The 27,979-nt window shown below is 52.1% G+C and overlaps 1 protein-coding gene and 1 long non-coding RNA gene across 15 annotated transcripts; one reads left to right on the top strand and one right to left on the bottom strand.

The window, feature by feature from the left end:
- Positions 1-21: 21 nt before the first annotated feature.
- Positions 22-26,150, bottom strand: ODF2 (outer dense fiber of sperm tails 2). 14 transcript variants are annotated; one of them, XM_090274823.1, is made up of 22 exons: positions 25,960-26,023; positions 24,715-24,935; positions 23,210-23,300; positions 22,213-22,329; positions 21,819-21,944; positions 18,456-18,626; positions 17,131-17,291; positions 16,322-16,451; positions 15,603-15,734; positions 13,451-13,546; positions 12,116-12,187; positions 11,893-12,009; positions 11,107-11,292; positions 10,521-10,630; positions 8,624-8,759; positions 6,858-6,968; positions 6,591-6,695; positions 5,452-5,610; positions 4,056-4,156; positions 2,473-2,635; positions 1,947-2,072; positions 22-1,286 (listed from the first exon to the last, which is right to left on the bottom strand). In XM_090274823.1, the coding sequence occupies exons 2-22, from the start codon at positions 24,744-24,746 to the stop codon at positions 1,098-1,100; spliced, it is 2,631 nt and encodes an 876-aa protein (XP_090130949.1). In that variant the 5' UTR covers positions 24,747-24,935; positions 25,960-26,023; the 3' UTR covers positions 22-1,097. The 14 variants fall into 14 exon arrangements, with proteins under 14 accessions (XP_090130949.1, XP_090130951.1, XP_090130943.1 ...); XM_090274825.1 differs by having other exon boundaries at positions 13,451-13,522; XM_090274817.1 differs by lacking the exon at positions 24,715-24,935 and having other exon boundaries at positions 25,960-26,150.
- On the top strand, positions 25,299-27,235 carry LOC150013783 (uncharacterized). Its single transcript, XR_016510587.1, has 2 exons — positions 25,299-25,512; positions 26,171-27,235. It is a non-coding gene; the product is annotated as an uncharacterized LOC150013783 (long non-coding RNA).
- Positions 27,236-27,979: the final 744 nt, after the last annotated feature.

Raw genomic sequence — 27,979 nt, 5'->3', positions numbered from 1 at the left:
ATTAAGAACTACAAAGGAAAATTTTTCAATTAAAGTTCATTTGACAACCAATGGAAAAAAATCTTTTTTCTTTTTCTTTCTTTTAAATACAGGAAAATGAAGAGAAAAACAGCCAATACATCCTTCAAAAACCAATTAACATTTTAAAAACAGTAATATATACAGATCTTATCTTTTTCCTAAGAGCTAAAGTGATCTGCCCCCAACAATGAGCAGTGCCTCCAGTCAGCCCAGAGAAAGCTCACAAAGAGGAAACTATCTGGGCCAAAAAGAAACGAAAACCCTAATGTTCCATGCACCAAGTACCTTAAAAATATTTCCTGGCTCCCTTGCAGCATTTTACTTAACCATTTTTAGAAGGCGGGTGAGAATGGGTAAAGAAAATATTAATTATAAGAGCTTTTTATAAAACAACACAAATATTTCAAAGATAAATGCATTCCTGAGATACAAACCTCGCAAAGAGAAACACAAATCAATGATCTTGGGATTTCTCTTTTAAAAGGCCAGCTGGACCTGAACTCTTGAGTGTCCACTGTGAAGTGTATGGGAGCAAGTGGCCTTCAAGGGAATTCGGGTATGAGAGGTTTGCCCTGGGCTTGGGGAAAGCACCGCCCCCATGAAATAAGGAAAAGAGGAAGTGCACATGCTCACACCCAGGAGGGGTGGCAAAGACCTCTACAGCTCCTGTTGGTTCAGGTCCTAGAATACTTAAGAAAGATCTTTCTAGAAAAAGGGCTATAACGGGACTGGAGGAAAATATCCAATCTAAACATTTTCTCTGGAAAGGAATGAGCAAAGTCATGGTGAGTTAAAATCTGGTTCCCTCATAGTAGTGGATTTACGAGTAAGGCCTGGCAAGGTAATTAAAACCTTCCATCAGGCAACTCCAGCAGAGAGGAGAGACTAAGTGGTTCCTGCTTCTTCATTCCCTGCTGCTTTAGGGACTTGCATGGAGCCAGTAGCTACGGACAAGATCCTGAACACACTTCACCAATGGAAGAGACAGGAAAACCAACAAGGCTTTCCAGGTACGGCTTGGCAACTCATCAGTTCCCACGGCATCAACGTGGGCTCCTGGCCCACGACGGGCGGCCTCAGGCAGGAGGAGATCTGGAGCGGATGGGGGAGCTGGTCAGGTAGGTGGTGTAAGGGCTGTCCCCAAAAACGTTGGCATAGGACGACTTGAGGAACTGGACGTAGTTCTGCATGCTGCGGTTGGTGCTCTCCGACTGCTCCAGGCGGTCCTTCAGGTCCTGCAGCCGGCTCTGGTAGCGGCGGTCAGCCTAAGCGGACAGAGATGGGTCAGGTGTGAAATGCCCAGAAAAGATGGCCATAGTGACACAGAGACTTTATTAGTGGTTGCCAGGGGCTGACAGGGAGGGGAATGGGCACTGACTGCTAATGGGTATAAGGTCTCCTGAAAATACCCTAAACTTAGACCAGGATGATGACTGCACAACTCTCTGAATATACTAAAAACCACCGAATTATACAAGTTAGAGTGAATTGTATGGTATGTAAATGATACCTTAACAAAGCTGATAATAATCATTTTTAGCCCTGGCTGGTGTGGCTCAGTGGATTGAGCGCCAGCCTGTGAATCAAAAGCTCACTGGTTCGATTCCCAGTCAGGGCACAGGCCTGGGTTGTGGGTCAGTCCCTAGCTGGGGGGCGTATGAGAGGCAACCACACATTGATGTTTCTCATCCTCTCTTTCTCCCTCATCTGTCTCTAAAAATAAATCAAATATTTCAAAATAATAATTTTTAAAAAAGAGATCTGCCTGGGATATCCTTCAGGGATGAGCAAATGATTAGAGAAAAACCCAACCATGTCATGTTCATAAAACCACAAAACACTTTGCTCTGCAGGCCCCAGGAAGCCAAAATCTCAATCCAGTCCCTTCTGCACTGCCCCTGCCCCCGACCCCCAGCCCGACTCACATCCTCACGGCTGCGCCGCAGCTGGCTGAGTTCAGTCTTGGTCCTGCTCAGCTGGGTCTCAAGGTCCAGGATTTTGCTCTGGGATGCTCGTTCCTTGGCAGCTGCGTGCTCCTTGGTTTGTTCCACCTGCCCCGAAGGAACAGAGGTGGAGGCGCCTACCTGACAGAGTGAACATCTGGCAGGAAGCCTGGGCCACTCCTGTTGTCAGGTCTGCACATCACCATAGAGAGTTCTTCGGAGCCTCGGACTGGGTGCTAACTATGGAGGCAACCTCAGCAGCCATCTTTACCTGCCCTTTCCTGTCATCACCTACGATGCGGCAAACCTGTCTCAGTCCCATGCAGTCAACAATAAAATGAGCAACCATGAGTCAGCTGCCAAGCCCTTTGCTCATTTAATCCTAATGGTGAATTCCCAAGGCAGAGACAACTCTATGCTCATTTTGCAGATGGGAAAAATAGGCTCAGAGAGAGTAGGTGATTTGCCCAAGGTCACAGAGCTAGTTAGTAATGGAAGTGAGACTGACCTGCCTCCGAGCATCGTCAATGGCACTCTCCAGCTGCCTTGCCAGGGCCCCACATTCTCGTGTTTTCTCCTCCAGCCGCAGCTGGGACTGGTGGATTGCCTCCTCCCTCTTGGCAATCACCTGTAGAAACTCGATATTCTGGGCACTGGTCGCCTCCAGTTTCCTAGGTGAAAGCACTCAATCAGATCCTGCTCATCCCGTACCTGTCCTGTTCCGCCTGGCCAGGGGGCTGCCAGGCACCTCTGGACCAGGGCTGTCCTCACGCAGGGAATCTCCAAGGAGTCACAGGACTAAACCAAAGGCATCTGGTCAGCCCAGCGGCAAGGAATTGCATCTGGAGCAGCTGGTGGGAGAACTGTATGAAAAGCGGGAGAAGCCAGCACAGACTGACCGCGGGCTGCGCTGCGTGCACACGTCACCACATGTACTGCAGCAGCGGGCAGCTCGGAAAGGGGGGTTCCCTCATTATCCCCCCTTCACAGCCTCAGAGATGTGAAGTCCAGTGTCAGCACAGCTGACGGTCCTGTCGCCAAATCTCATGCCCTCAACTTCTGTTCACTGCTGCCTCCTTCAGGAAAGGGACTTCAGCTGGACCACTCAGTAACTTGTGTGACCAGCCACGGGCAGCAGTGACCATCCCGATGTGCAATCACAGTCCCCACCGCACTTCTGGAACACGTTCCAATTTTAGGAGCTCTGCAAGTCCTGCTGAATCCAGCTGCAGGCTTGAGGCCAGCAAAGCAGAGCAGAGGTGGGGCCCAGGGACCACGTGGTGCAGGTTCCCACCATCAGGACGCCTGAGTGGTCACAGCCTCCTAGGACCTCAGGCCTTGCACCTCTCCAAAAAGGCGCTAGTCCTGATTTTACAGGCGCTAGAAGCTCTGAAGTAAGGGGGGCTAAGTTGCAGCTTTGCCAGGTACCAAGTGTGTAACCTTGGGCAAGTCACTTAACCTCCCCCAGAGCTCACTTGCCTCATATTTAAATTGGGATAATACCAACTACACACTAACTAAACTGCACATCTGTGTGCCAGATAATGTGCTAGTTCCTTAGAAGATGATCTCACTGAAGACTCACAGTAACCCCATGAGCTACACCATTTTCCCTGCCTCAATCCCTTTCTCAAGATGAGTGATCAGAGGTTCAAAAGGACAAAATAATGGGGCCCAAGGCCAGGGCTTCTGACTCCTAAAGGTGTAGTCTTCACCTGACTGCCTCCAACAGTCTACAGAATGGTCTTGGGAAGGATGATCAGGAACAGAGCAGAATGGAGAGGAAATGCACCCCCCTGCGCGTACAAGCCCTGCTGGTTTGCTTGGACAAAGCGTGCCTGACAGGCGGTGCCTATGGGCGATCTGATGGTGATCACACTGTTCTGGAGCCTGCCCCGAGGCCAGAGACCAGCTTCCTCTCCCTCACAATGCTTACCACTGCGCTGCAAGCAGCTCCTCCTCTGAGGTCTGCCTAGTACCTTCCAGGGCCTTGAGTCCCTAAAACACTTCCGCACACTAAGCCCAAAGCAGCTAAGTGGCCGAAAGTCTCAGGTCCTAGGAAGAGGACAGATGGGACCAGGTGCCTCTAACCTCTCCAGTTCATCCACCTTCAGACTCAGCTGTTTATTTTCCTTCTGGGAAGCCTGGTGTTTCTCTCTCGCCATCTCCAGCTTGTCCCCCTGATGCTCGATCTAAAATGACAGGAACACAGACTGGTTTACGAGAGAACTTCCCAGTACGGCCCTCCCTTCTCCATTGACCTGTGATCCACACCCGGGAAAGGCGCGCTGCCCTCAGCGGGCATCCAAGCCTTAACGCACAACCTGGAGGAGAGAGAGCAAGGACAGGTTAGGCACAGCTCCCCAGACGGTAGGCTTCCCGCACCGAGAGAAGCCAGGTTTGACCCTGAAGAACCGTGACGCTTTCTTGATCAGGAGAGGCCACTCAGTGGGATCCTGGGCAGACATGAGCGGGCAGAAGCAGACGGCAGCCCACATGACACACCGGGGAGCTTTCTACCAATTATTTCGTTGGCCCTGGTGATTCCCTTCTTCCCTTAACTGGGGACAAGGGCAGGCAAGGCAGCAAGAAGGCTATCGACTCTTCCAGGCCGGCAAGTTTGAGTTCTCTAGAGGGATGCTTTACACAGAAGCCTGATATCTGGGCTTGAAGTGCCCCGAGAATGCGCAGGTCCGAGTGGGCAGGCGACTGTAGAGTACCGAGAACACGGTCGTGGGAAGCAGATGGCTGGCTGGGCCCCAGGCCTGGCTGACCAGGTTTCAGCTCGGTGACCTCAGGAAATTACTTCTCCCCTGTGCCCTGGGCTGCTTTCTGTAAAATGGGGAAAATAATACCCCTCACGAAGTTCCTGGGAGAATTAAATGAGAGAAGGGTGGAGCACAGGGTGCGGGCTCAAAAATGGTAGCTACTATTACAAGGAAGCAATCAAGAGAGGGGACGGGCCTTGCCCAAGGTCACACTGCACAGGAGAGCCACATGCTCTCTTAGGCACTGCAGGCATGGTTCCGGTAACCCGGAGGCAGATTGCGTCTGGGACAGCGGGAGCCCTCTTTCAGGGCAGACTCTCAGGCAGTGGACCTGCTGGCTAGGGATGGCAGCTAAAGCAAGAGAACAGCGGGAAGAAAGGACGCCTGTGGCCTGGTGCCCGTCGTGCACAGCTGAGGGCTGCAGGGCAGCAGGAAGGGCAGAGGCTGGCGACGGGGAGCACTGAGGGCGGGGGTGACAGCAGGAGGGCCCAACGACTCCGATGAGTGACGGCTCCTAGCACTATAATCACTCCGTGCAAACACGAGGCATTTGGCACACCAGACTTTTATTTCACAGCACTGATGATAGCTCACTCCTTTCAGAACCAGCAGCCAAGAAAAAGGAAGTAGTCCTCCCTCGGGGGGAGCCGTGCAGCTCATCTTGGTAAGCGGGCCCCTCCTCGGACCAGTTCGTGGGACCCTTTCTGCCAGTCCCTTACCCGGCTGCGCAGATCTGATATGATGGCTGTAAGGTCGATGTTCTTCCTCTCGTAGCCCTGCAGCTGGTCTTGGCACTCTGCCAGCTTAGCCTCGGTGATCTTGAGGATATCAGGCAGCTGCTGCAGGTCGGCCAGCTGGGACTGGAACTGCCTACGTGCCTGGAAGGGAGAGGAAAAGCCCACCATTGGGAAGGGCCCAGCTGCTGAAGGGGCCAGGCGGAGCCCTTTGGAGTTAGGGCGGGGCTGCCCCAAGTCCCCAGAAGAGGACCCTGCAAGATCCACAGGTAAAAGTGCAGCTTGCCCTCCTGCAGGCCACTGAGCGTGTCCAGCTGCTCTCTGGGGAACACACTTGGATGCCACTCCTTTAGTCGTCACCACATACCACCACCAGGCCCCAGGCGCGGTGCCAAGGCCTCTCTGAATTACTCACTGAATTCATACAACAGCCTGTAAAGTACGTGCTGTTTTCCCCACATAAGGACATTGAGGATCAAGGCTCATTTGCCCAAGGTCACTCAACTAGGGTGGAAGATTTAAGCCTAGTCTAACTCCCATCCTCCAGAAAGGCAATCACAATGCTATGTCAGAGGGAAGGGTAAGAACTATCTGGTCTTTGTCCCCCGCCTTGTGTTAGCAGGGAGCCTGAGGACTAGGTAACTAGAAGGGGCAATGACTTGCCCAAGGTTATGCAACAAGTCAGTGGCTGAGCCTGGAATCAGCTGCCTCTGAGGTTACTATTCTGCAGATTCCCTTTGCCATCTCTAGAAGAATAAGGCTCTTTGGGGAACAGGATGGGAGGCACATTTTTTGAATGGCACAAAATTAAAGATGCCAAATGGAACAAAGCGGGCATGCCTAAGCATGGCATAGCCGTGCATCTGAATCCACTTGGGTGCTCCAATGAGAAGAGATTATTTTTTAAAAGGAAATTGGAGAAAGAAAAATAACCAACAGAGAGAGGAGATAAAGCAGCCCAATTGAGATATGATAAAAGATGGAGCACGGAGACAGCAGAGCGCAGCAGCCCAGCGATAAGAAAATTTGTCCATCTTCTTTGTCCACACCAGGGAGGGTCAGAGGCAAACAAGAAGGACAGACTGATGGACACAGAATTGGGAAGCGAGGAAGGGGAGCAGTACCGCCTCAATCTCCTTGTTCATCTCATCTTTAAGAATCTTGTTCTCTTTGTCACAGCGTTCCAGCTGGGCAGCCACTTCATCAGCCTCCAATCTGGTCTTCATCACCTAGGGAGCAACGGAGCATCCAGCCGTCTCGGACAGAGCCAATGTTTTGGTGAAGAATGCCTTCCATGCCCAGCCCTTCCCAGGAGAGGCCTCATGGTTACTGATCTCCCGGCCTGCTGAGAGGTGCTGCCTGGGCAGGGTAGGGCTGCCTGAGAGTCCTACCTGACTCTTATAGTTGTCAATCATCCCTTCATAGTTCTTAACCGACGCCTTCAGCTGCTGGACCTCGAGGTGTGACTGATTGAGTTTGTCCTCCATCGGAGCGAAACTAGCCTAGAAGAGGTGGCCCATCAGTAACCAACAAGAAGGTTCCAGAGCAGGTCATCACCCCACCCTCAGTTCCTACTCCAAGGGGCCAGCAAAGGGAAGCCCCACCTATTCAAACCCACACCAGAGGTTTCCTCAGAGAGGCACCAGGGCAAGCCCCCTAACATGACTAACTCAAGTGAATGTAGATACAAATAAGGACATGTGTTTTCTTGTTCTCATCACAAAAGCAATGATAACCAGTAAAGAAAATGGAGATACAGCCAATAAAAATGAATCAGATGGACGATATCTTGATTTATGGCTACATTAACAGTTGTGTAGCAGTTTTGCTCTTCAGCAAGAATGGGACGATACCAGACTTATTGCTTTGCAACATGTTACCAGCAATTACGTTATGAACTACCTCAAGGTCAATGAATATCCTCCTCCAACCTAAATGCTCACCTTAGCAGATGGGACAAAATAAATCATGGTATCTCAATACAATAAATAATAAGCAGTCATTTATAAGAGATATAACTTAAAAAAAAAAAAAACTGACCTAAAAGCATTAATGAGATATTGTTGAATTAGGAAAGCAAGCTGAAGAATACTGAATGAATATGTGTTTAAATATATATGTTAGTTTGGGGAGGGGACTGGAAAAATACACATCCACAGTTAACAGAGATGTTTACTTCTGTATCACATTTCTATAATGCTTTACATTTTTACTACGAGCAGATTTTACCTTTGTAATTATAATATCTAAGAAAATACACTTCTACACCCATCACTGAACAGCCACACTACATTACACTCTGCAGATAGATATTATCCTGTATCTAACCCAGCTAACTGTCTGACCTGGAGGCTGTCTTTAATCTGCACTGTGACAGGGAAGATATTACTACGCTCCCACCAGAGTGGCTAAAATGAAAGACCGACAGTGCCAAGTGTTGACAAAGAGACATGGAACAACTGGCAACTCTCACGTGCCCCTGATGGGGGATGTGCATTTGGACGACTACTTTATCGTATGGTATTATCTATCAAAGCCAAACTACACACACCACCAGATGACCTGGCAATTTTACTTCAAGGAGTAAAACCAAAAGATGTACAAAGATGTTCTACAACCCAAATCTCCATGCCCAGTGGAATATATTCTAGTGTGGTCCCACCGCACAGCACTGAGGATGAACAAACTGCCGCACACCACATGGGTAACTTTCACAAACACACAAACACCGAGTAAAAGCTAGGCACAACGTTCAGTAAAAAAAATTAAACCTAGTCGCCCATTTCTCCATCAGGAAGGACGGCGGTGTTGAGAATACAACCTCCAAGTCAGGTCTATTGCACGTGCAAGGCTGAGCGTGTCACGTTAGACATTTCACAAGCGTTGCCACAATCTCACAAGGACCTCACTGCCTTCTGCCAAGGAAACTGCAGCGACAAAGGGTGAGAGGTCTCCCCGGGTCCTGCTGCTAGTTAAGAGGGAGAAGCAGGACCTGAATCCGGGCCTTTCTGACCCCAGAGCTTCTTCCTCAGGCTGCTCCCTCCTGGCTGTCGTCCTCTGAAGACCCTTGTAGCCATCTCTGGGCCACCCATGAATACCCAGCCATCGGCCTGTTTGCCGTCCCCCATCTGCCCCGGCCCTGGCTCTCACTACAGACCTTCAGCCTCTCGTTCTCTAGTTTGAATGCGGAATACTCGGCAGTCTGCCGGTGTAGTCTCTCTACCAGGCTGTCCCGGTCTTCCCGCATCTTCTCCTCCAAGGTCTGCTGTTGGTTTACGAGATCTGTCACTCGGCTGCAAGGCGACAAAGTGAAAGCAGACAGGGAGAATCAATCACACAGGTGCTGAGGAGCCCAGGTCTTTGTGTGGAGTGGGATCAAGTGTTCCTCCCCAGGTCATGTCCCACCTCTTGGCCCCCCACCTGCTCCCCAACCTCCAGCCTGAAAAGCAGCTGCACTGTCCTGCCGTGGCTGCTTGTGGCATCCCCCTGTACCCCAGCTCCGATAACAACCTTTGAGATTTGTCTCCCATAGCGATCCCTCTAAAAGCCTTCTCCATTCTGATCCTCCCATGAGGCCACGGCACTCCCTGAAGACAAAGACTAGAGACTCGACTGCTCCCCAGCTCCCCACAGCAGCCCCTGGATCTCTCAGCCAATCAGGCCTGGAAGTTAGGACAGAACTCCACGCGGGGTGGTCAGGGATACCATGCCCCAGGCACCCCTCTCCCTCGGGGACATATCACACTGGGGTTCGGTGTCTCCCAGGCAAGGGCAGGATGATTGGCTTGTTCACGTGTGTGAGCACTCACCTGGCTCAGGTGGGCATTGCAAAGGATGTGAATGAAACGGAAAGAAGTGAACTCGGCAGCAGGCTGCCCCCGGCCCTTCTCCTTCCCCCCGTCACTCAGCAGGGAAACCACCCACGAACAGAGACTGGGCCTCAGAGGAGCACTGGCGCTCACAGACGCTCCTTGTCCGTCTTGACCACAGACCCGATACAGAACCTTTCCATAGTGTGCGTTCTCAGTATTGATCGATTACGGACCAGTCAGCAAATACTCCTGAGCACTGACTAGGCCCAAGCAAACACATCATGTTGTTTCACCCGGCAGACTCCTTCCTATTCATCCTTAACCCAGCCCAGGCATCCTTCCTCAGTGTTTCTCTCCGCTGACCCCTCTCATCTGGACCAGGTATCCTTCTATCTTAACGTCTGTTTTCTCCCGTTAAATGGAGACCTTTCCAAGAGCAGTACTTGGCACAGGGCCCAGCGCAGGTTCTTGGGATCCTGTCTGCTAAATTGAGTTCAATACAACAAAAGACAGTTCCTCAGGGAAAACTCTCCTGACCTGGAGACTACGGTGGTCCCCTGTGACTTGTGCTCAGCCCCGGGAGTCCAGGTCTCTGTAGCCCCATCTCCTCTATTTGAGCACAGAGTTACCTCCATGAAGGCAGAGAATGCACTTCTTTTTTTTTCCTTTATTGCTGTAACCCTAAAGGCCAGCACATAGCCTGGTACATAGCAGATGCTCAGTGAATATTTTTAAATGTGTGAACACATGAGTACACCTGCCACTGAGAATGTCCGAACAGTCACCGCAGAGTTCACAGTCAGCCCGCTTTTGTACTCCACTCCCAGGCCGCGCCCAACCTGCTGACCGGTTGGCCAAACAGCAGAGAGAGACACAGGAATCGCCAGCCGTCCTACTCCCCAAGGACAGGAATGAGGTGACCAGTGTTCCTGTGCCCACTTCCTGTGCTGTGCAGATCAGGCCCCACATGGGGCCCAAGCCTCTGTGACTAGAGAAGCCTGGCCCCTCCCTCCACGGAACTGCTGGGGGCCTAGGACCCCAGGACTGGGGCTGGAGCCAGGACCCAGGCTCCAACGAAATCCCACCCCTAGGCTGCTCACATCTCCGTCCAGTGCAGCCCTTGACCAGAGACCAAATGGCAGCCACGTGAGGGATATGACCTGAGTCAGGTCTCCAGGCCCTCCCACCTGCATGCCCACCTCCCTCCGTCGGCCCCCACTCCCTCTCCTAACACAGACGTACTCGTTCAGGACAATAATTTCCAGCTCGAGGTCCCCCTTGTCTTTCACAACTTGGTTATAGCGGCTCCTCCATGATTCCAGAGTGGATAAAGCTTCAGCAACATAGAGATCCTGGGAACACGGGACGACAGGGCCTGGCTGTCAGGGCTGAGGCCGCTGGGCCTCCCTGGGCAAGCCCCGGCCCCTTGCCCCTGCAGTCCCTCTCTGGAGAGCACCAAGAGCGACAGTGGGAGGCCGGGGTTGCTTCTAGGTCCCCAGCGATCACACACACCCTGTTTGCAGATCCTTCCTTAACCACCGTTCCTGCCTGCAACACCAATGTGGCTAAACTGTCCTGCAAGCCCCCAGTGATCGCCAGCCAGACACCCAGCCCCATTATCACCTGTTTACCCCCCCACCCAGCCACCCATCCTCCTGGCTCATTCACCCTCTGCTGCCGCTTTCCCTCCGCTCAACCACCTGGCGGCCTGTATCCAGATCTCCCACTCTGCCCACCCAAACCGCCGGCATTCAGCCACCCACCCACCACCACCTGCCTGCCCACCGCACCCCCACCTCGAGCAGCCCCCCTTGGGGAAGGCGGCTACCTTGTCAGCAAGTTGCACGTGCAGCTGCTCGGCGTACTCCTCGCTCTTCTCGGCCCGCTCCTTCTGGGCTCGGATGGCTTTCTTCAAGGACTCTTTGTCTCGGTCTCCCTTTTGCTTCAGTTCCTTCAGCTGCTCCATGATGGCCTCCACTTCCACCTTGTGTTGGTTCCCACTGCGCTCTAGGTTCTGGGAGCGCAGAGCCAGGGAGCACAATGGGGGAGAAGAATGGGGTGAGGGAGAGAGACAAGAAAGGCCAGGGGAAGGCAAGGCAGACAGTCAAGGGGGGAGAGGGAGAAAAGGGGACCAGTGAAAAGAGGGAATGAGGGCGAGGAGAAAGAACAGGTCATAAACCATGCAGGGGTGTGGTGGGGTTAGGACTCCCCAAACACAGAGAGATGAGGGCCGTCCCAAGCTGTCCACAGCCCCTCTCTGGATCGCGGAACCCATCAGGTCTTAACATTAGAATTCTCCTGGAATCTTCCTTGAGGTCCCAGCATAGTCCTCAGAGATAGCCCTGTCACTCAGCAGAGCTGTGACTTCAGAGGGTCCCTGGCTCACACATGCAATCAGCATTTGAGACCATCCGCCCTCCCTAAGGGATAAGCCCGACCAAGTCACTGCTGGGGCCACACAAGGCCTTCAGGCCCACTGCCAATGTCCCAGAGTCTCTCTGCAGCAAAGTGCTCTGGCAGCAGCTGCCCCACAACCCTTCCTGAGCGTGACGGCCTTGGCCAGACCACCACCGCTGGCCTGCCCACCTTCCCCGCCCGTGGGGCCGGCAGCTACCTTGATCTGCATGCACAGGCGAGTGTTCTCTGCCTCTTTACTCCGAAGCTGTGCCTGCAAATGCCCACGCATGGTCTCCATGGACTTAGAGAGCTCGGACGCTGACTTTGCTTGAGCCTTTGGAGAGATGGAGAAAGTGACAGAACCCAGGTCTCCAATTCCAGAGCGCACTCCACCCGCGGAGCTCCACTGGCCAGTAAGGAGCAGCTGCTGGGGAAGGTACCTTCTCACACTGTATTTCCTGAAGGAGCTCTTCCACCTCCTTGTCCTTATCTTGCAGCAGTAACAGCAGCCGCTGCAGAGAACACACACTCGTGAGCTCCCTGGGAAGGGCAATAGGCCCAGCCCAGAGGGGAGAGGCACTCCTGTGAGCACCCGGCCACCAGCACCCAACGTGCCCAAAACACTGGCCCCTGTCACAGAGCCCCTGGCGGGAAGCACCTAGCATGTGTATTAAATATTTAAGACAGTAAACGTGTATTTATTTTGCAGTTTAAAATAAGGTAATGTTGCCCTGGCTGTTGTGGCTCAATGTATTGAGCACCAGCCTGCAGACTGAAAGGTCGCCAGTTCGATTCCCACTCAGGGCACATGCCTGGGTCGCAGGCCAGGTCCCCAGTTAGGGGCGTGCGAGAGGCAACTGATCACTGTTTCTCTCGCACATCATGTTTCTCTTTCTCCTTTCCCCTCTCTCTAAAAATAAATAAAATCTTAAAAAAAAATCATTAAAAAGTAAAAATAAAAATAATAAAAAACAAAATAAGGTAACGTTGACTGTGGAAAACACTGAAAAACACACAAAAATATGCTAAAGGACCCCCCCAACCCCCAACCCAGAGATAACACTGTTAACACACAGTAAGAAGTAATTTATTTTATTCTGTAACCTACATTCCCACATTTGTCATAACGTGATTAAATCAGCCACAGCTTTTGAAACAGCAGCTTAATGTTTCAACGTACTGATGGGTCACCGTCTGACAAGGCCTCTCAAGCCGGGAATGCCAGGTGAGGCATCATCACCATGATGTTCAGCAAGGCACTGAGAGCCAAGGGCAAACCTTGGGACCCATGTTGGGCACTAATACACCAAAGGCTCCAAGAGGTCCTGGAGTTAAGAAACAGGCTGAACTTCTTGCTCAGGTCAGTCGGCAGTTTCCCAAACTTATCTGGCCATGAACTACTCCCCCCTTTTATGTTTGGTACCCATTAACATCTTCAAGAACTTGAGGTTGGAACGTGCTGCCTCGGGATGCATTCCTAGAACTAGAATTGTTGAGCTAAAAGCTTATACCTTTTGATGGCTTTTAATCCGTAGTACAAATATAGAAATTCAGGTGACAGACGGTGATGATTTGTAAATTCATTGTCATCATCACCTGATCAGCTAGACAGGCCCAGGGGAGCAGGGAGGACAGGAGACACCAGCCCATTTTATGGATCACGAAATTAAGACCCGGAGGAATGTCAGGGGGGGGTGTGCGGCCTTCCTGCCTCCACTCAGCACCCGCAGCTTGATCGAGGGGACCCACGAGAGCAGGCAGGGCGCCTGACGTACCGCCTTCTCGGAGTCTGCCTCTGCCAGCCGTTTCAGGAGGGCTCCTTGTTGCTCCATCAACCTTCCAGAATCCTTCCAGGGAAGGCAAAGGGAAAGCTACGTCATTAAGCAATAAATTCAGGCAGCCACAGCCTATCGATTCTGTCTGTTCCTCTTCCAAAACTACACTTCTAACTATGAAAATAAGAAAAGCATCACACTCTCGTTATAGGATATTCCGTGAACACTGATAAAGCTGAAGTCCTCCGCACCCGCATCCTGCTGTTACTGGCTTGGTGAGCATCCTGCCTACCCTTCTTCCATGTGTTTCTATAGCAACACGTAGAGAAATAGTCTCTTTTGGGGGGTAGAAAGGGATTCACGTGTGTTACCAAAGTATTTTCATACTGATTTTTGTGCCACAACTTGATTTTTCAAAAAAGTTTTACTGAGATATAAATTCACATGCCATATAAGTTACCCATTTAAAATATACAATTAACTGTTCTGGGTACATTTCATAATTTTTAAAAATTGTGGCAAAATATTTCTAACATAAACTTTGTCGTTTTAATTATTAAGTGTAAAATCCTGTGGTCTAGAGTACATTTACAGTCTGTGCAATCCTCACTACGATCTAGTTCCGGAACATTTTCATCACCCCACCAGGAGCCCCTGCCCCTGCCCCTGTCCCTGTCGAGCAGGCCGTCTCCATGTCCCGCCTCCGCCAGCCACCACGCATCTGCTTTCATCTCTAACGTGCCACTGCGCTTTTAAACTCTCCTCCTGATCTCTGGGCAGTAAGGTTTGGCCCAGGCTTTGTCCCTGAAATAGACATTGCTGCGCATGTGCGAAGAGTCTCTTTAGGGCTGAGAGCAAGAGGGGGCTTTCTGCAGTACATTTCAGCTGCCCCAGATCAGAGACGTACAAATCACCCACCTGAAAACACTGAGCTTAAGACAAAGCAGTTACATATTATAATTTTAAGAGTAATTTTGCTATAACTAGTAAAATTCATAGAACTGTTTTCCAGAAACGCTCATGCCCACCAGGATAGTGTATGTGAGTGCTCAGGATAACACTACTTGTAATAGCTAACAACCCACACTAGGTCCTCACTGACAGAAGAATGGATACAAAAATTGTGGTACTGTCATAAAATGGGATATAGCAGTAAAAATTAATTATCTTAGGGCCACAAGGATAAAAATGGATGAATCTCAGGGGGAGGGGGTGTGGGTGGAGATGGAAGAGTATATGGGGGGGGAATAAATGGTAATGTAAAAAATACAATTAAAAAAGTATATAAAATAACTTAAAAAATTTTTTAAATTACAAAAATGGATGTATCTCATAAAAATACTGAGCGAAAAAACAAACTCAAGAGCATATATGCGGAATAGTGCCATTTATGTACAGTTTGAAAACATGCTCAACAGCCCTAGACGCTGCTTAGGGTTACGTACGCACAGGATGAAACTATGGGATTTGAGATCGAGGTCCCCTCTGATGGGAGGGCGACGAGGAGTCATCGCCAAAGGACACACCAGAGGGATTTAACCATATGGATGAGGTTTTGCTTGGGAAGCTGGACAGTGGGTACAGCACATTATTCATTTTAAATATTAGTTTTTAAAAAAACAAACAAGAGAGATTGACAATGTTGGGGGAAAACAACACACTAAAAAAAAAAAAGCTCAGCATTTCATCAGCACAGGATTTTGAGACTCTTGGTATCCCTTTGGTTTGAATCAAAAGAAAGCCAGCTGTTTATACTGTCAGCCTTTTCGGAATTATTGGCTAACATAAAATATATTTCAGAGGCCATCTTTTAAGAAAATGAAGTGATTCCATACAATTCGTGTCTGCCAGCCACTAGTCTTCCTCCTGCTTCACCAAAGCTGTACAAGCCCTGGAAAAGGCTGAACCCCCCTGGCCGGATCCCCCTGCCCTTCTCCTGACTCCGAAGGCCCCTCGTGTGCCACCAGGTCCTGGTGCCAGCACTTTATGTGAATGATTTTGTCAAATCTTCTCTACAGCCCTCTCCGGTCAGGCAGCACAGCGTTTTCTTTTTACAGAAGAGGAGACTGAGGTTCAGAGAGGATGGGCACGTGGCGCTCGAGGGGCGCAGCCGGGTCAGGCGCCCACAGCAGGGCAGGAGCCAGGGGCTCACCTCTTTGCAGTGCTGTTCCCTCAGCAGGTCTCGGAGGGTGCGGTTGGTCTCCTCAAATGTGCTCAGCTTCTGCAGGAGAAGCTCCTTCTGCCTCGTCAGGGTGTTGATGTCCGTGCAGGTCATTTGTTTCTCCTGGAAGACAGCAAGCAGTCCCACATGGTATGGGGGAGAAGGGGAGCTGGCAGAGACAGGCCACACGGAGGACTTAAGAGGAGCTGGTGCCAGGAAGCCCAGGCAAGAAAAGGTGGGCTGTGTACAGGGCCGGGGTGCTGAGGGCAGGCGCCCCGATGTGGTGGACTTGGAAGGACAGGCAGGATCTGAGCCTGCTGAGCACGACAAGTGGGGAAAGTGGCCGGGGAGCTCACTGTGGGCGAGTGCAGTCGGGGCAGGCTTCCTGGAGGAAACACAGGAAGGAGGACAGTCAATACCTGGTCGTTGGTAATGTACTTGCAGGAATCAGATGGTTCAGCGATCGCAGGAGACCCATGATGAGGTCTCCCCTCAGAGGCCCTGGCCACCAGAGGTCATTCTTGACCTCATTCTTGAGGGTCAGGCCTTGGGCATGAGAGTGGGGGATGGGGCTGAGGAGTTAAATGTGCCCTCCCCGCGCCTGGAGATGTCATAAAGCCAGCCTGATGACTGCGTACAGCCCCTACCCCACCTTGTGTGCCCCCGCTCCGGGACCAGTCCCGGAGCTAGGTGGTCTGCCTGCCACCCACCGTCTTCAGCTTTCCGATGGTGTCCTTCAAGGCCATGACTTGCTTGGCAGCAGCAGCCCCATCCATTTCAGCCTCCACCAGCTTGGACATGAGGCACTCCTTCTCCTGCTGGAGGTGTTTCTTCTGAAGCCTGGGACCAGAAAGAACAGGGCTCTTTGAGCCCCCACAGGCCCCTGCCCCCCCGGAGCTCCGGGGCTCGCGTCACAATGCCCTGGCCAGGGGACAGTGGGGGAGGGGACAGGGCTGGCCCTCTGGCCGGAGTGGCCTTCTAGAAAGACAATGGGCACCAAAACAGGACCTCCACACCAAGGTCACAGGATGTCACCTGCAGTCCCACTTGTCTCTCAGCCGCTAGCCTCACCTCTACCCCTGGCTGACCCCATGGCCTCCTAACCAGCTTCAGGTTAGCTTCGGAGCCCTCCCATCCACTCTCCACACCGGAGCAAAGTCTGCTCACACCACTCCCTGCTCTGAAAACCCTTCCGTGGCTCCCAGCCGTGCTCAGCGCGGACTCCTCGAAGTGGCTGCTGTGAGCCGGCCCCGGCCAAACCCCGTGGCGCGCCTTGTCCCCGGCCCACCCTCGCTTCTCCCTCTGGCCTGCCGCGGCGCCCTCCCATCTTGGCGCCTTTACACGAAATGGTCCCCAGCACCCACTGCCTGACCATCTACAGGACTCCCCTCTTAAATGCCGCCTTTCCCAGAGGGGCTCCCCTGACCCCGACCCGCGCACTGCAGGGGGACAGGCCTCTGCCGTCCCCCCGTGAGCCAGGTGACCGAGGGGGGACGGGACCCGGGGCGGGCCGCCTTACATGGTGTAGTCCTTCTCCTCCTTGATGCGCTCGATGTTGTGCCTCAGCACCGTGTTCTCATGCTCGGTCTCCGCCAGCTCCTGTGCCACCTCCTCCAGCTCCTCCTTCCGCTCCTCCAGGAACCTCTTGGCCATCTGGCGTTCACCCTTCTGCATCTTGACCTGTGCAGGGGCACGCAGGCAGGGGCCACTGAGGCGTGGCCCTTCGTCCCTGCCACAATGCCAGGCCCAGTGCTTCGGGCCAAGTTAAGGGCACCTCCAAGGGAGGGCTGCACAAGCACCTGGTGCTTCTGGGTACAATCTTGGTTAACTGTCACCAAGACTCTGGGCAGACACCAGTCCTCTCATTCCCTCATTACCGCAGAGACTGAGCAGAGACAGCCTGAGTGGCTTGCTGGTTGGGGACAGAGCCAGGACACAAACCGTGGTTCAATGGGAGGAGAGCGGTGACAAAAAGGCCCCTATGCTGTGGGCTGTGGCAGGAGGAGGGGCTGTTGCCAGGCAGCCAGCCAGTCCTAGGTTCTCCAGGAGGGACCGTGGGCCCCGAGTGCAGGCCGGAGGGTTAAAGAGACAGGCCACTCAGCCAGCAGGGCCTGGCTTACACGTCAGCCATGCCAACTTCCCAGTGGGGGTCACGGTCTTCCAGGCATTTCCAAACCCACTGCCATATCCCATTCACAGACACAGTCCAGCAGCTGAGAATTGATTTCCTTCACCTCTTTGGGACTTTGTTTAAAAAATCTTTTGTGTAAGATGGAAAGCAACCCTGGCTGGTGTGGCTCAGTGGACTGAGTACTGGCTTGGGAACCGAAAGGTTGCCGGTTTGATTCCCAGTCAGGGCACACGCCTGGGTTGCAGACCAGGTCCCCAGTTGGGAGCGTGCGAGAGGCAGCCAATCGGTGTAGCCCCCCAACACTGATGTTTCTCCCCCTCTCTTTTCTCCCTCCTTTCCCCTCTCTCTAAAAATAAAAATAAATAAACACAATCTTTAAAAAATAAATAAATAAATAAAATGGAAAGCAGAGGCCTCAGTGTCCCAGTCACTTCATTTCTAAAATGGGGACAATAATACCACCAAGTTCATTACTGTTATAAAAAATTGAGACAGGCCACCCATATAGAGCAGCAGGCAAGGTCAGGGCCAGGCACCCGCTAAGTGTCCAATGGAGAGGGATAACAGGGTGCCCCCGCTAGATCTTCAGGGGCACCTGAGGTCCTGGGAGGCCTGCCGAGAGGCAGTCAGGAGGAAGTGACCGCCACGAAGGCACCTGGGCGGTCCCACACAGCCTCAGGGCACGGGCTGTCTCAGCCCTCTACGCCCCTCACCTCAGATTTGAGACAACCAACCGCGTTCATTAGACTGTCAATCTTCTTATCATAATGGTTCATTTTGCAGTGACCTGAGTCATCATCTTCTGTAGAGAGGTCACTTAACCGCATCACTGAGACCAACTTTTCTGACGATGGCGGCGTGATCTCCAGGCAACGAGGTGGATTCTGACAGAAAGGAGGGAGAACACGTGAATTCGTAAGGCAGAAAACAGCAGCACCTGGCTGTCCGCTGGAGGCGAAGGGCCAGCCCAGGAACCCCGGGCGGATGGACATGCTGTGCCTTCTTACAGGAATGTCACCTACCCCTGTTCAAATGTTCTTGAAGATTTTCTAGTACAGAAATGAAGTTTAAAGTAAAGGGTATAACAAAAATGGCAAAAATAGTAATTCCTCAATTTGGCAAAAGTCTGGGGCAAGAGATGTCTTCATATGCCTAGGGTAGACGTGAAAGATGTCAAAAGTCTTTTAAATGAATATGAATGCCTAATAGTAGATAGTTGCAAAAGTAACAAATCTTCTACAAAAGGTATTTTAAGGAGAAGTGAAGAAATTTGAGCATGTTCCAGATAATATATATTTAGAAATAACAATTTTAGGAATAATCACTGTTATTTTGGTTATATAGAAAAATGTTATTAGAAATGCATTCTGCCCTGGCTGGTGTGGCTCAGTGGATTGAGTACTGGCCTGTGAACCAAAAGGTTGCTGGTTTGATTCCCGGTTAGGGCACACGCCCAGGTGCAAACCGGGTTCCTGGTTGGGGGCGTGTGAGAAGCAACCAGTTGATGTATCTCTCAGACACTGATGTTTCTCTCCCTCTCTTTCTCCATCCCTTCCCCTCTCTCTGAAAACATATAAATGAAATATTTTTTAAAATAAAAATAAAACTAGAATCCCCCCATACACACAGCAGCTTCTGGGTCCACATTCCGCTCCACCAAAACTTCCTTCTCGGGTCTTTTCTCTCCTGTCCAGAATGGAAGGAGCCAGGCTGGGGTCTCCCAACAACATGGAGGGCCCCTGGAAAGTCAAAAAGGGCTGGCCCAAATAGCATGAAAGACAGCTGCTGTTTGAAAGATGACCAGATAACAAGTCACCTCTCTGGGCCCCTCCATTTCTGGATTCTGTCGCCCCAGAACTGGAAGGGACACTGAGCTTTCCAGAGGAGACCATAATTCCTAGCAACCCGTGTAACAGGTAGTCAATTTCCTGAGCGGCATAACTTTTGATACTCACTTTGAAAACCACTAAGTCTTCTCATTCCTTTGAAAAGCATTTTAAATTATAAAATATAGTATGCTTGTTATAAAGAAATTCAAGTGGCCCATTAAAAAAATACATTTAAGCCTCCCACACTCCAGGGGTAATCACTGCCTAACACTTCCTGTGTATCCTCCCAGAAGATACTATGCACATACAAACACACCCACAACACAGGGACACACAGACGACCTTTACTGCACAAACTGGGTCAAACTCTACGTACTGTGTGGCTCTATGATTTGTTATCATGTATGAATACTACCTCAATCTCTAACATTTGCATGGTATTCCATGAATGTATCATCATTTAACCGATACCCTCCTGATGGACACTTACATTGCTTCCCATTTTTCTCTATTACAAACAATGCTATAGCAAACACCTTTCTACACAGATCCCTGTGCTCTTCTGTGACTTTTTAAGGATAAATTCCTAAGTGTAAAACTATAGAATCAATGCTTAGACAGATGGTGTCAACCTGAAACGGTTGACTCGGTTTCAGGATCCTCTCAAACTGTCCAGAAAGATTCACTGATAGCCCGTATGCTTGTCAATACAAGACATTTGTCATTTTTTCAACTTTTTTCACTTTAATACATGATAGCTTTTTGATTTTAAGATATAGTTTGTTTTTAATTTATATTTCATTGATTTTTAGTGAAGTCCTCATAGTAGAAAATATAAAACATCATTTGAATTCCAGTTTTTCTTGTATTTTATATACAGACTAATCAGAACACGTTTCATTTACTCCCCAGAATACTCCACACTCCCTTAATCTCTTAGAGAAAAATTGGGAAATCAGGATTATAAACCTTAGAGTAATTACTTTTATTTATTTCTAATTTTTAAAGTCATAAGCTATCAGAAAAGACTGAATCTTTCAAAGCAGATCCTATATCATCATTTTAAAGTAGTCCCAAGTCATGTATTTGTCCCAATAATGAGATCTCTGTCTCGTCTTATCACTGAGTTTTTTCATTGCAATTGACTAGAATGTCAGCAGACGGTGAGCATGTCTGCCACGCCACAGGTGCGTCCCCAGTGCCCAGCAGACTGGCACAAGTCTCAATAAACATGCGCAGCATGAACTACTGCAGGGATGCACGGACAGGCAAAACATGTGGCTAAAATAAAGACGACAGCCCTGGTTGGCATGGCTCAGTGGGTTGAGTGCCAGCCTGGGAACCCAAAAGGTCACTGGTTCGATTCCTGGTCAGAGCACATGCCTGGGTTGTGGCCAGGTCCCTGGTTGGGGGCGTGTGAGAGGCAACTGATGAGATGTTTCTCTCCCTCTCTTTCTCTTTCCCTTCCCCTCTCTAAAAATAAATAAATAAAATCTTTTTTAAAAAGGAAAGAAAAAAGATGACAGTTCTCTTGGTATCCTGACAACTCAATCTGAAGGCAATTATGCCCCAGGGGACTGACTGTTCCAAAAGTGGCTTTGAGGACGTTTGTGGAACATGCTCATGGTCTTGTGGTGACTACCTGGGAAGAGGCGATGCTTTCCTGGATACGTACATTTTGGTCTATGTGTATATTTAGTTATGCTTCAGATACTATCACAGTTACATGTAAAAAGACATGTGGCTCCTAACATATAAAGTAGAGAGAACAAGAGTGCCCTGGCCAGGTAACTCATAGTTGGCTGGAGCGTCGTCCTGATACGCCAAGGTTGCAGGTTCGATCCCCAGTCAGGGCACATATAAGAATCAACCAATGAATGCATGAGTAAGTGGAACGACAAATCGATGTCTCTCTCTGTCTCTAAAAATCAATTAAAAAAAAAAAATTACAGCCTCTAGAACGAGACCCCCTTCCTAACTCCAGCTCTGCTCCTTTCTCTGTGAGCCTTCACCTCTCAGGGCCTTGGTTTTCTCATCTGCACATCAGGAAAGCAGGACCTACCACATCACAGTGCTGTGAGAGCTCAGGAGGACTCCCGGACTTTCAGGGTTCGGCAAGGCTCTCAGTAAACATGACCCGCTGGACGTCTAACAGCCACGGCCGACCCTGAACACGGCCGAATTTGATGCCTGCTAGACAGACCCTGACCAGGCCGAAAAGAAAAGCCTTAACAAAGGTGAGCCTACCTCCCGCTTGCATCCCACATGCCGGGAGGATGATTTTCCAGGGGGCATCCAAGGTACCTTGGTTTTCACCCGGACACTCCGCCGCACATTCACGGTGTCCCCTTTCATTCCGCGCTTATGAGATTTCTGTGGAGAGGGACAAATTCAGGGTCACTTCCCCACAGCTAGCAGTGGCGTCACTCTGGTGGCATCCATCTCCAACTCTGCTGGGGAGCCTCTCCTGACCACCGCTGCCATTTCCAGATGACAGTCCTGCCTACTGTGGAACCAGGCGACTGAGCTCCGAAAGCAGCTGCGTCTGCCAAACCTTTGGAGTTGGCAGGGCACGGAGGCTGGGCTGGGAGGAGGCACCCTGCTCCGCAGCCTTCGCCTCGCCCCACTGGCATGCTCCTACCTGGCTGCTGGTCGCGGGTGGTTTCGGGAGTTTTTTTATGTGGACGTGGACGGGGGTGTTCTCATCCACATGAACATGTAAGGGGGGAGTTGAAGAGCGGTCCTTCATGGTTTGCTTCTGGCAGGCCGGGGAAGACAACACAAAAAAGGTTGATCTGTGGATGAGTAAACTGGGCATAAAAAACACAGCTTGTAGCCTCTGGGGCCACTGAAAGCCTAGCCACCAAGCAAGCAGGACAGCTACTAACTACTGGCATGCAGGCAGGAACCAAGGCGGCAGTGCCATTCAGCAGGCCCCTACAGAGATCCCAGCGGAAGACCACCAGAGAGATCCAGGTCCACCTTAGAGAAGGGTCCGCAAGACCCACAGGAAAGAGCCTGAACCCAAGCCCCAGGGTCCCGAGAGCCGGATCTCAGTCCCAGCCTGTGGAATGCACAGCTCTTCCTTAGACTTGGTGGAGCATGGCTGGGAAGCAGGTCAATCTTTCTACATTGTAATCTGAACGGGGCATGCGCGTTAGCACGGCAAACACACAAAGGGATCAGGGTACCAAATAAATCAGGCAGCAGGCAGGTGAGAGGGGATGAAAACAGAGAGCTGGAGGAAATGCCAAGCTGAGAAGGTTGTACAGATTCTAAAAAACACATAAGCAAGGCCAAACCCCAGCCACATACCCCTTGCTCCCCATCAGCTCTTATCCCCCAGCCCAATCTTATTTCCTTCATTATTATTAAAGACTTTTGGAATTTGTTTGGAAGGATAAAGACAACCTTCTTGCACCTGGCAGCCTTACCACAAGCAAAACGAAAACAAAAAACAAACAAACAAACAAACAAAACCAAAAGGAAAAACAATCTATCGATATGCACGAAGGCACCTAGCCAGGTGCCAGGCTACAGCGGTGTCGGCAGGGTAGGGCAGCTCCTGGAAAAGGTGTGCCGAAGCGTTTTTGGCAGGGCTTCAGACGGGAGGGCTCCTCCCCGTGCATGTCACCTACCGTCACAGTCACACTGGGTGCACCACAAGGTGTCCTCAAGGCCTTTTTCTGCGTGAGACTTGTTACTCCGTTCTTCCCACACGATGGAAACCTGCACCCAGGCACAAGGACCAGATTAGAAGCAGAACATGAGGGTTCTTCTATTTCTTAGATCTCCCAAGATTATAGACTACGTATGATGTGTTAACAGGTTGACAGCAAAGAGAACCAGCAGGAATCACTGGGCTCCTCCTACGTGAGCATCAGGCACGTATGGTGGGCCCCGCAGGAGGATGGAAACGGGGGGTGACGGGCATTCACAAGGCTGGCCTTTCAACCTGCCATCGCCTCACACGGATTGTGACCGTTAGTGGAAAAGCCCAGATGTCATCCTGTCAGGTGACAAAAAGCAGGCAGCACATGAGCAATAGCCACGGTACTAGGTCTGGCCACGGGTGAAAGTGCCCAGGACAGTCCCTGGGGCAGAGGTGGCTCTGGAGAAACACTCAGTGAGTGACAGACATAAAAAGACGGAGCGGTGAGCTCGGGAACCGAGTCCCTGTGGCCCAAATTCACAAAATTCACAGTCAGATACTCAACTAAAAGGATGAAAAATTAGTACAGTTAGTTCCCAAAATATCCCACTTGCTACTCTTTAAGCTCCTAAGAAGCTGGGTCATTTTTGCTTTGGGCTCTTTAAAAACACCACGTGTCATTCATCTTGCTCATACATAAACAGCCCCATCACCAGATTCGCAAATTTGGCAAACATTTAATCTCCAAAACGTGGCAGCCACACATCCAAGAGTTCCAGGATGGGAAGCTACTGGAAAAGTTCATCTGGTCCCTCCCACGGCCTTCTGACAGCCGCAAAATGCGGCTGCACCCTTCCCACAAACACCTGGGCAGAATAATGCAACATAAAAATGCAATACAAAAATCGAGCCATTTAACACGCATTTTCCTGTCTTCTACCACAACTTGATAAAAAGGAAAAACTATTTACTGAGCCCTCCACATCATTTAGCTGAGAAATATCAACTCTGATAGGTTTGTGGCTTTTTCCCCTTGTCACTTAGAACATTTCCAGGCACCGGAAGCCAGCAGGTGCGGGTCATCTTTCCCCTTGAGCTGACCTCCCGCCAAACCGCTTGGGTTCCCCGGACGCCTTGCTGACTGGGATGACACACCCATCTCCCGCATCGCTGTCATCTATTTACACCTGGTCTCCTTTCAGAAGGACCTGAGCCTTGTACTCCATCGAGACAACAATAGGGGCTGTATTTTGCTACCAGGAACTGGGACAACTGGGAGGAGAGGGAGACAGGGCGGGAGCGGGGAGGGAGCCGGGACTGTGCCGCATTATTTTTTCTCCTTCCCCTTAAAAATGGTTTCCAAATATCTCGGTCCAGACTGTCAATAACTGAACAGAGAAGCTGAAAAGAGAAGCCTCCAGCAAGCCTGGCCTGGGGGCCCCTGACCACCGCTCCCGGCCCTGGTGGAGGTGCCCCCCACGCTGGCAGTACCTGGGGGAGCCGCCCGAGGATGAGGCAGACATGACTAGGCATCAAAGCCGCAAGGGTGGGCTCTGCTCGGGGGGACCCAGAGGGGCTTGTCAATGAGACTGTCAGGGGCCCGGCATCAAACGTCCTCTCTGAGGGGAGGAGGGTGGAAGCTTTGGGGGTAGCAGGTGGATGAAAAGTTGGGAGGCGCTCCTCTCTACTGTCCAAGTCGCACGGCAAATGTCCTGCCAAAGTGGGGGAGAGAGCAGAGGCTGAGCGACCTGCGGGGCGGCGGGCGGCCGCCGGGCGGACAGGAGGCGCAGCTTGGAGGGAAAAACCACCATGCCCAGCTCCCACCCGGGAGGAAGGGTGGGGGGCACCAGGCGGGGAACCTGAGGTGCCAGCTGACGTGCGCGGAGGGCGGGAGACAACCGCTAGGCCCCAAGTGGGCCCGCCAGCGCCGAACCGGCGGAGGGAGCGGGGGTCGGGGGGATATTCGTGGCGGGGCCAGGGCAACTGTCTCCTAGGAGAAGGGGCGTTCCCGGCTGAACAGACACTCGGAGAGGACCAATAGCATTGGAGGGAGGGAAAAGCGGAAGCAACCGGGGGAAAGGGGCGCTCGGCCGCCCGTGGGGACCCCCGATGGCGGAGGGAAAAACCCTCCAGGTCGCAGCAGCGGCCGCTGGGGTCCAGCCTCCAAGTGAGAGCGAATTAAACGCCGGACTGTGCAGGGAGCGGAGCGGGACCCCCGGCGGGGAAACCCGTCCCCGCGGGATCGGGAGCCCGGAGGCGGTTCCCCCGAGGACAGCGCTGCGTACGAAGGTGGGGCAAGTAACTGTCAAGACGAGGCCCCCCGGGAGGGAAGGGCGGACCGGGCGACGACCGCAGGCAGGCGAGAGGGCGCGGGGCCAGTGTCCGTCGGCGGGGAGGAGGGCCGCCTACCCACCGGCGGGCGGCTGGGGGTCAGTTCACGCCCATAGAGAGAAGGGCAGAGCCCTGCCGGCGGGCAGCAGAGGGCGAGCCGGCCGCCGGCCAGTTACGGGAGGAGAAGGCCCGCGCCGGGGGGCGGGGCGGGGGGCGCCCAGGTTCCGACGGGAGCCGTACAGGCGCACCAGAGGGCTGCAGACGGGGAGCGGCCCGCGGTGGGGGGCGGGGGCGGCGGGAAACGGCGACCCCGGCGCGGACCACCCCGCCCATGGGGACCGGCCCCAGTGGCGGCCGCTGGGCGCCCCAGAGCGCCCTGGGTCCCGCCTGCCGGCGGCCTCTCACCAGGAGCGACACGGCTGAGCCCAGAAACGCCTCCTTATGAAGTCGTTGATATCGGTGGCCAGGGCCGTGCCATGGAGACGCCGCGGCGGATGTAGTCCAGCTCCAGCGGCGGCTCCTCCCCGCTTCCGCCTCCTTCTCCGACACACGGTCGGGAGCTCGCCCATTGGCCAGTTCAAATCCCCCGGTGAGCCTTTCGGGTTTCGCCATTTAGGCTCAGCCCCTGGCGTCACAGAGATGGCCCCGCCCTCTCTAGGCTCCGCCCACCCCCGGGCCACGCGGCTCGTCGCCATGGAGACACGCGACGCCACCAGCGGGCCTTGCCCGGGCAGGCCCCACCGTTCCAGTCCTGCTACCCTCGCCGCCGTTTTCGCCCTGCCTTCCGTCTTCCTTGAGTCCGAGAACTCAGAGGAGCGCCACCACTCTAACCTGCTCCATTTGCTGTGGTTTAGAAAACTGGGTGCAGTGACGGGACACAGAACAAGTTAGGGGCCCGAGCTGCACCCTGCTCCTGGGAAACCAGCCCTGTCTCTACCCCGCTGTTGGTGCAGAGATGGAGCGGGCCTCTGCACACCACCCGGCCTGTCCCCTTCGCCTGTCTTTGTCCGGACAGGAGAAAGGGTCCCAGTTCCCCCTGCTCCTCACTGCCCTGCGGGACACTGAGTGCACTGTGTGATCAGACCTACGTTGATGAAGTTCGCGCTCAGCCGCCATCTTCTCAGCTCCCTGTCAGCCAATCATTGGGGGGGCTGTCACGTGGCCCACAGCACCGCCCCGGATTCTGGGGGACTCGAACATCCTCAGGGCCAACCTGGCTTCCTGTTCCGTGACGGGCTCATCTCCGTGACCATTCCCCCCGCCTCAGCCATGCACACCCAGGCTCACACCACCGATCCACCTGAAATTTTAAGTCCCAGAGTCCCCTTCTCCAAACGGAACCTGCTTTTCTGCTTTGCTCTCACAGTCAAATGCCTACTCTATCAATATTTTCAACGTCGGGGAGCATCTTACTCCCTTTGACCCGTTCATTTTCTCCCTGTTGAATAAACCATGGATTCCCAATCCCTGTAACCCAACGTCTGAGGCTCTGCAGAGACCAAACCCACCCTCAGCTGAGCCCTAGCAACTACCCAGCAATTGTTCTATTTGTCCCCAGACCTCTCCCCTTCCCCAGCGTGGCTTTTATAAACCTTTGCCCCTTCCCCATCCCACACTCCAACTAACTCTTCTTTTTCATAGAGAAAAATAAAGCCATCAGGTAGGATTCTACCTGCCCTCATCTTTGTCTTTCTCCGCTCTTAAGTCCCCCCCACCCCCCTTCAGAGGAAGAGGTGTCCTTCTTGCTGCCCGAGATAAAGTTCTTGCTTCCAGTCCTAGGTCAAACATCTCTGTAAAATGCCTCTTGCTGCCTACCCCAAGACAGAATTGTCAGTGCTCCCACCTTCACAGAAGCAATAAGTCCCTACTATGCTCTAAACCCAGTGCAAGGGACACTGGGCCAACACATCCCACCAGTCTCCAAGGGACCCATGGCTGACCACTCTAATGAGACCAGATGGTATAAGTAAAGCTTTTCCCCCGCCACCCACTGGAGAATCTTGCCTGTGTGGTTTTGTTCCCTCCCCACCGCCCGAGAAGGGTCCTTCCGACACAGAGCCCACAGGCTGTTCATATTGAAGCAGAACCCACAGGCTGTTCCGTGATGAGGAGCTCGATTGCTCGCCACCAAAAAGCATAACTTAATACCAGAGTTTGGTGAAAAGAAAAGGAATTGTTTATTTAAAGGTTATACAGATTTTGATTAATGGCAGATTTCTGCTATTGAGTCTTATTTTCTCTCAGACACCCACATAGTTCTGCCTCCCCCTGCCAGACCAGGCTAGTTTTAGAATAGAAAAAGGTCAGAGGTACCGTTTCCCTCTAGGGAAATAGAAGTCCATGGCTTTGTATTTCCCAGACACAGTTCAGCTTTGCCGGCAGCTCCCACTCATTCGTGCCTGTTTGGGGAGGTTTTGCCTGTGTC

The sequence above is a fragment of the Furipterus horrens genome, unplaced genomic scaffold (genome assembly GCF_987537825.1).
Source record: "Furipterus horrens unplaced genomic scaffold, mFurHor1.1.pri manual_scaffold_4, whole genome shotgun sequence".
NCBI lineage: Eukaryota > Metazoa > Chordata > Mammalia > Chiroptera > Furipteridae > Furipterus > Furipterus horrens.
The sequence above is the reverse complement of the archived record's forward strand: the minus strand, read 5'-3'. Positions and strand labels throughout refer to the sequence as shown.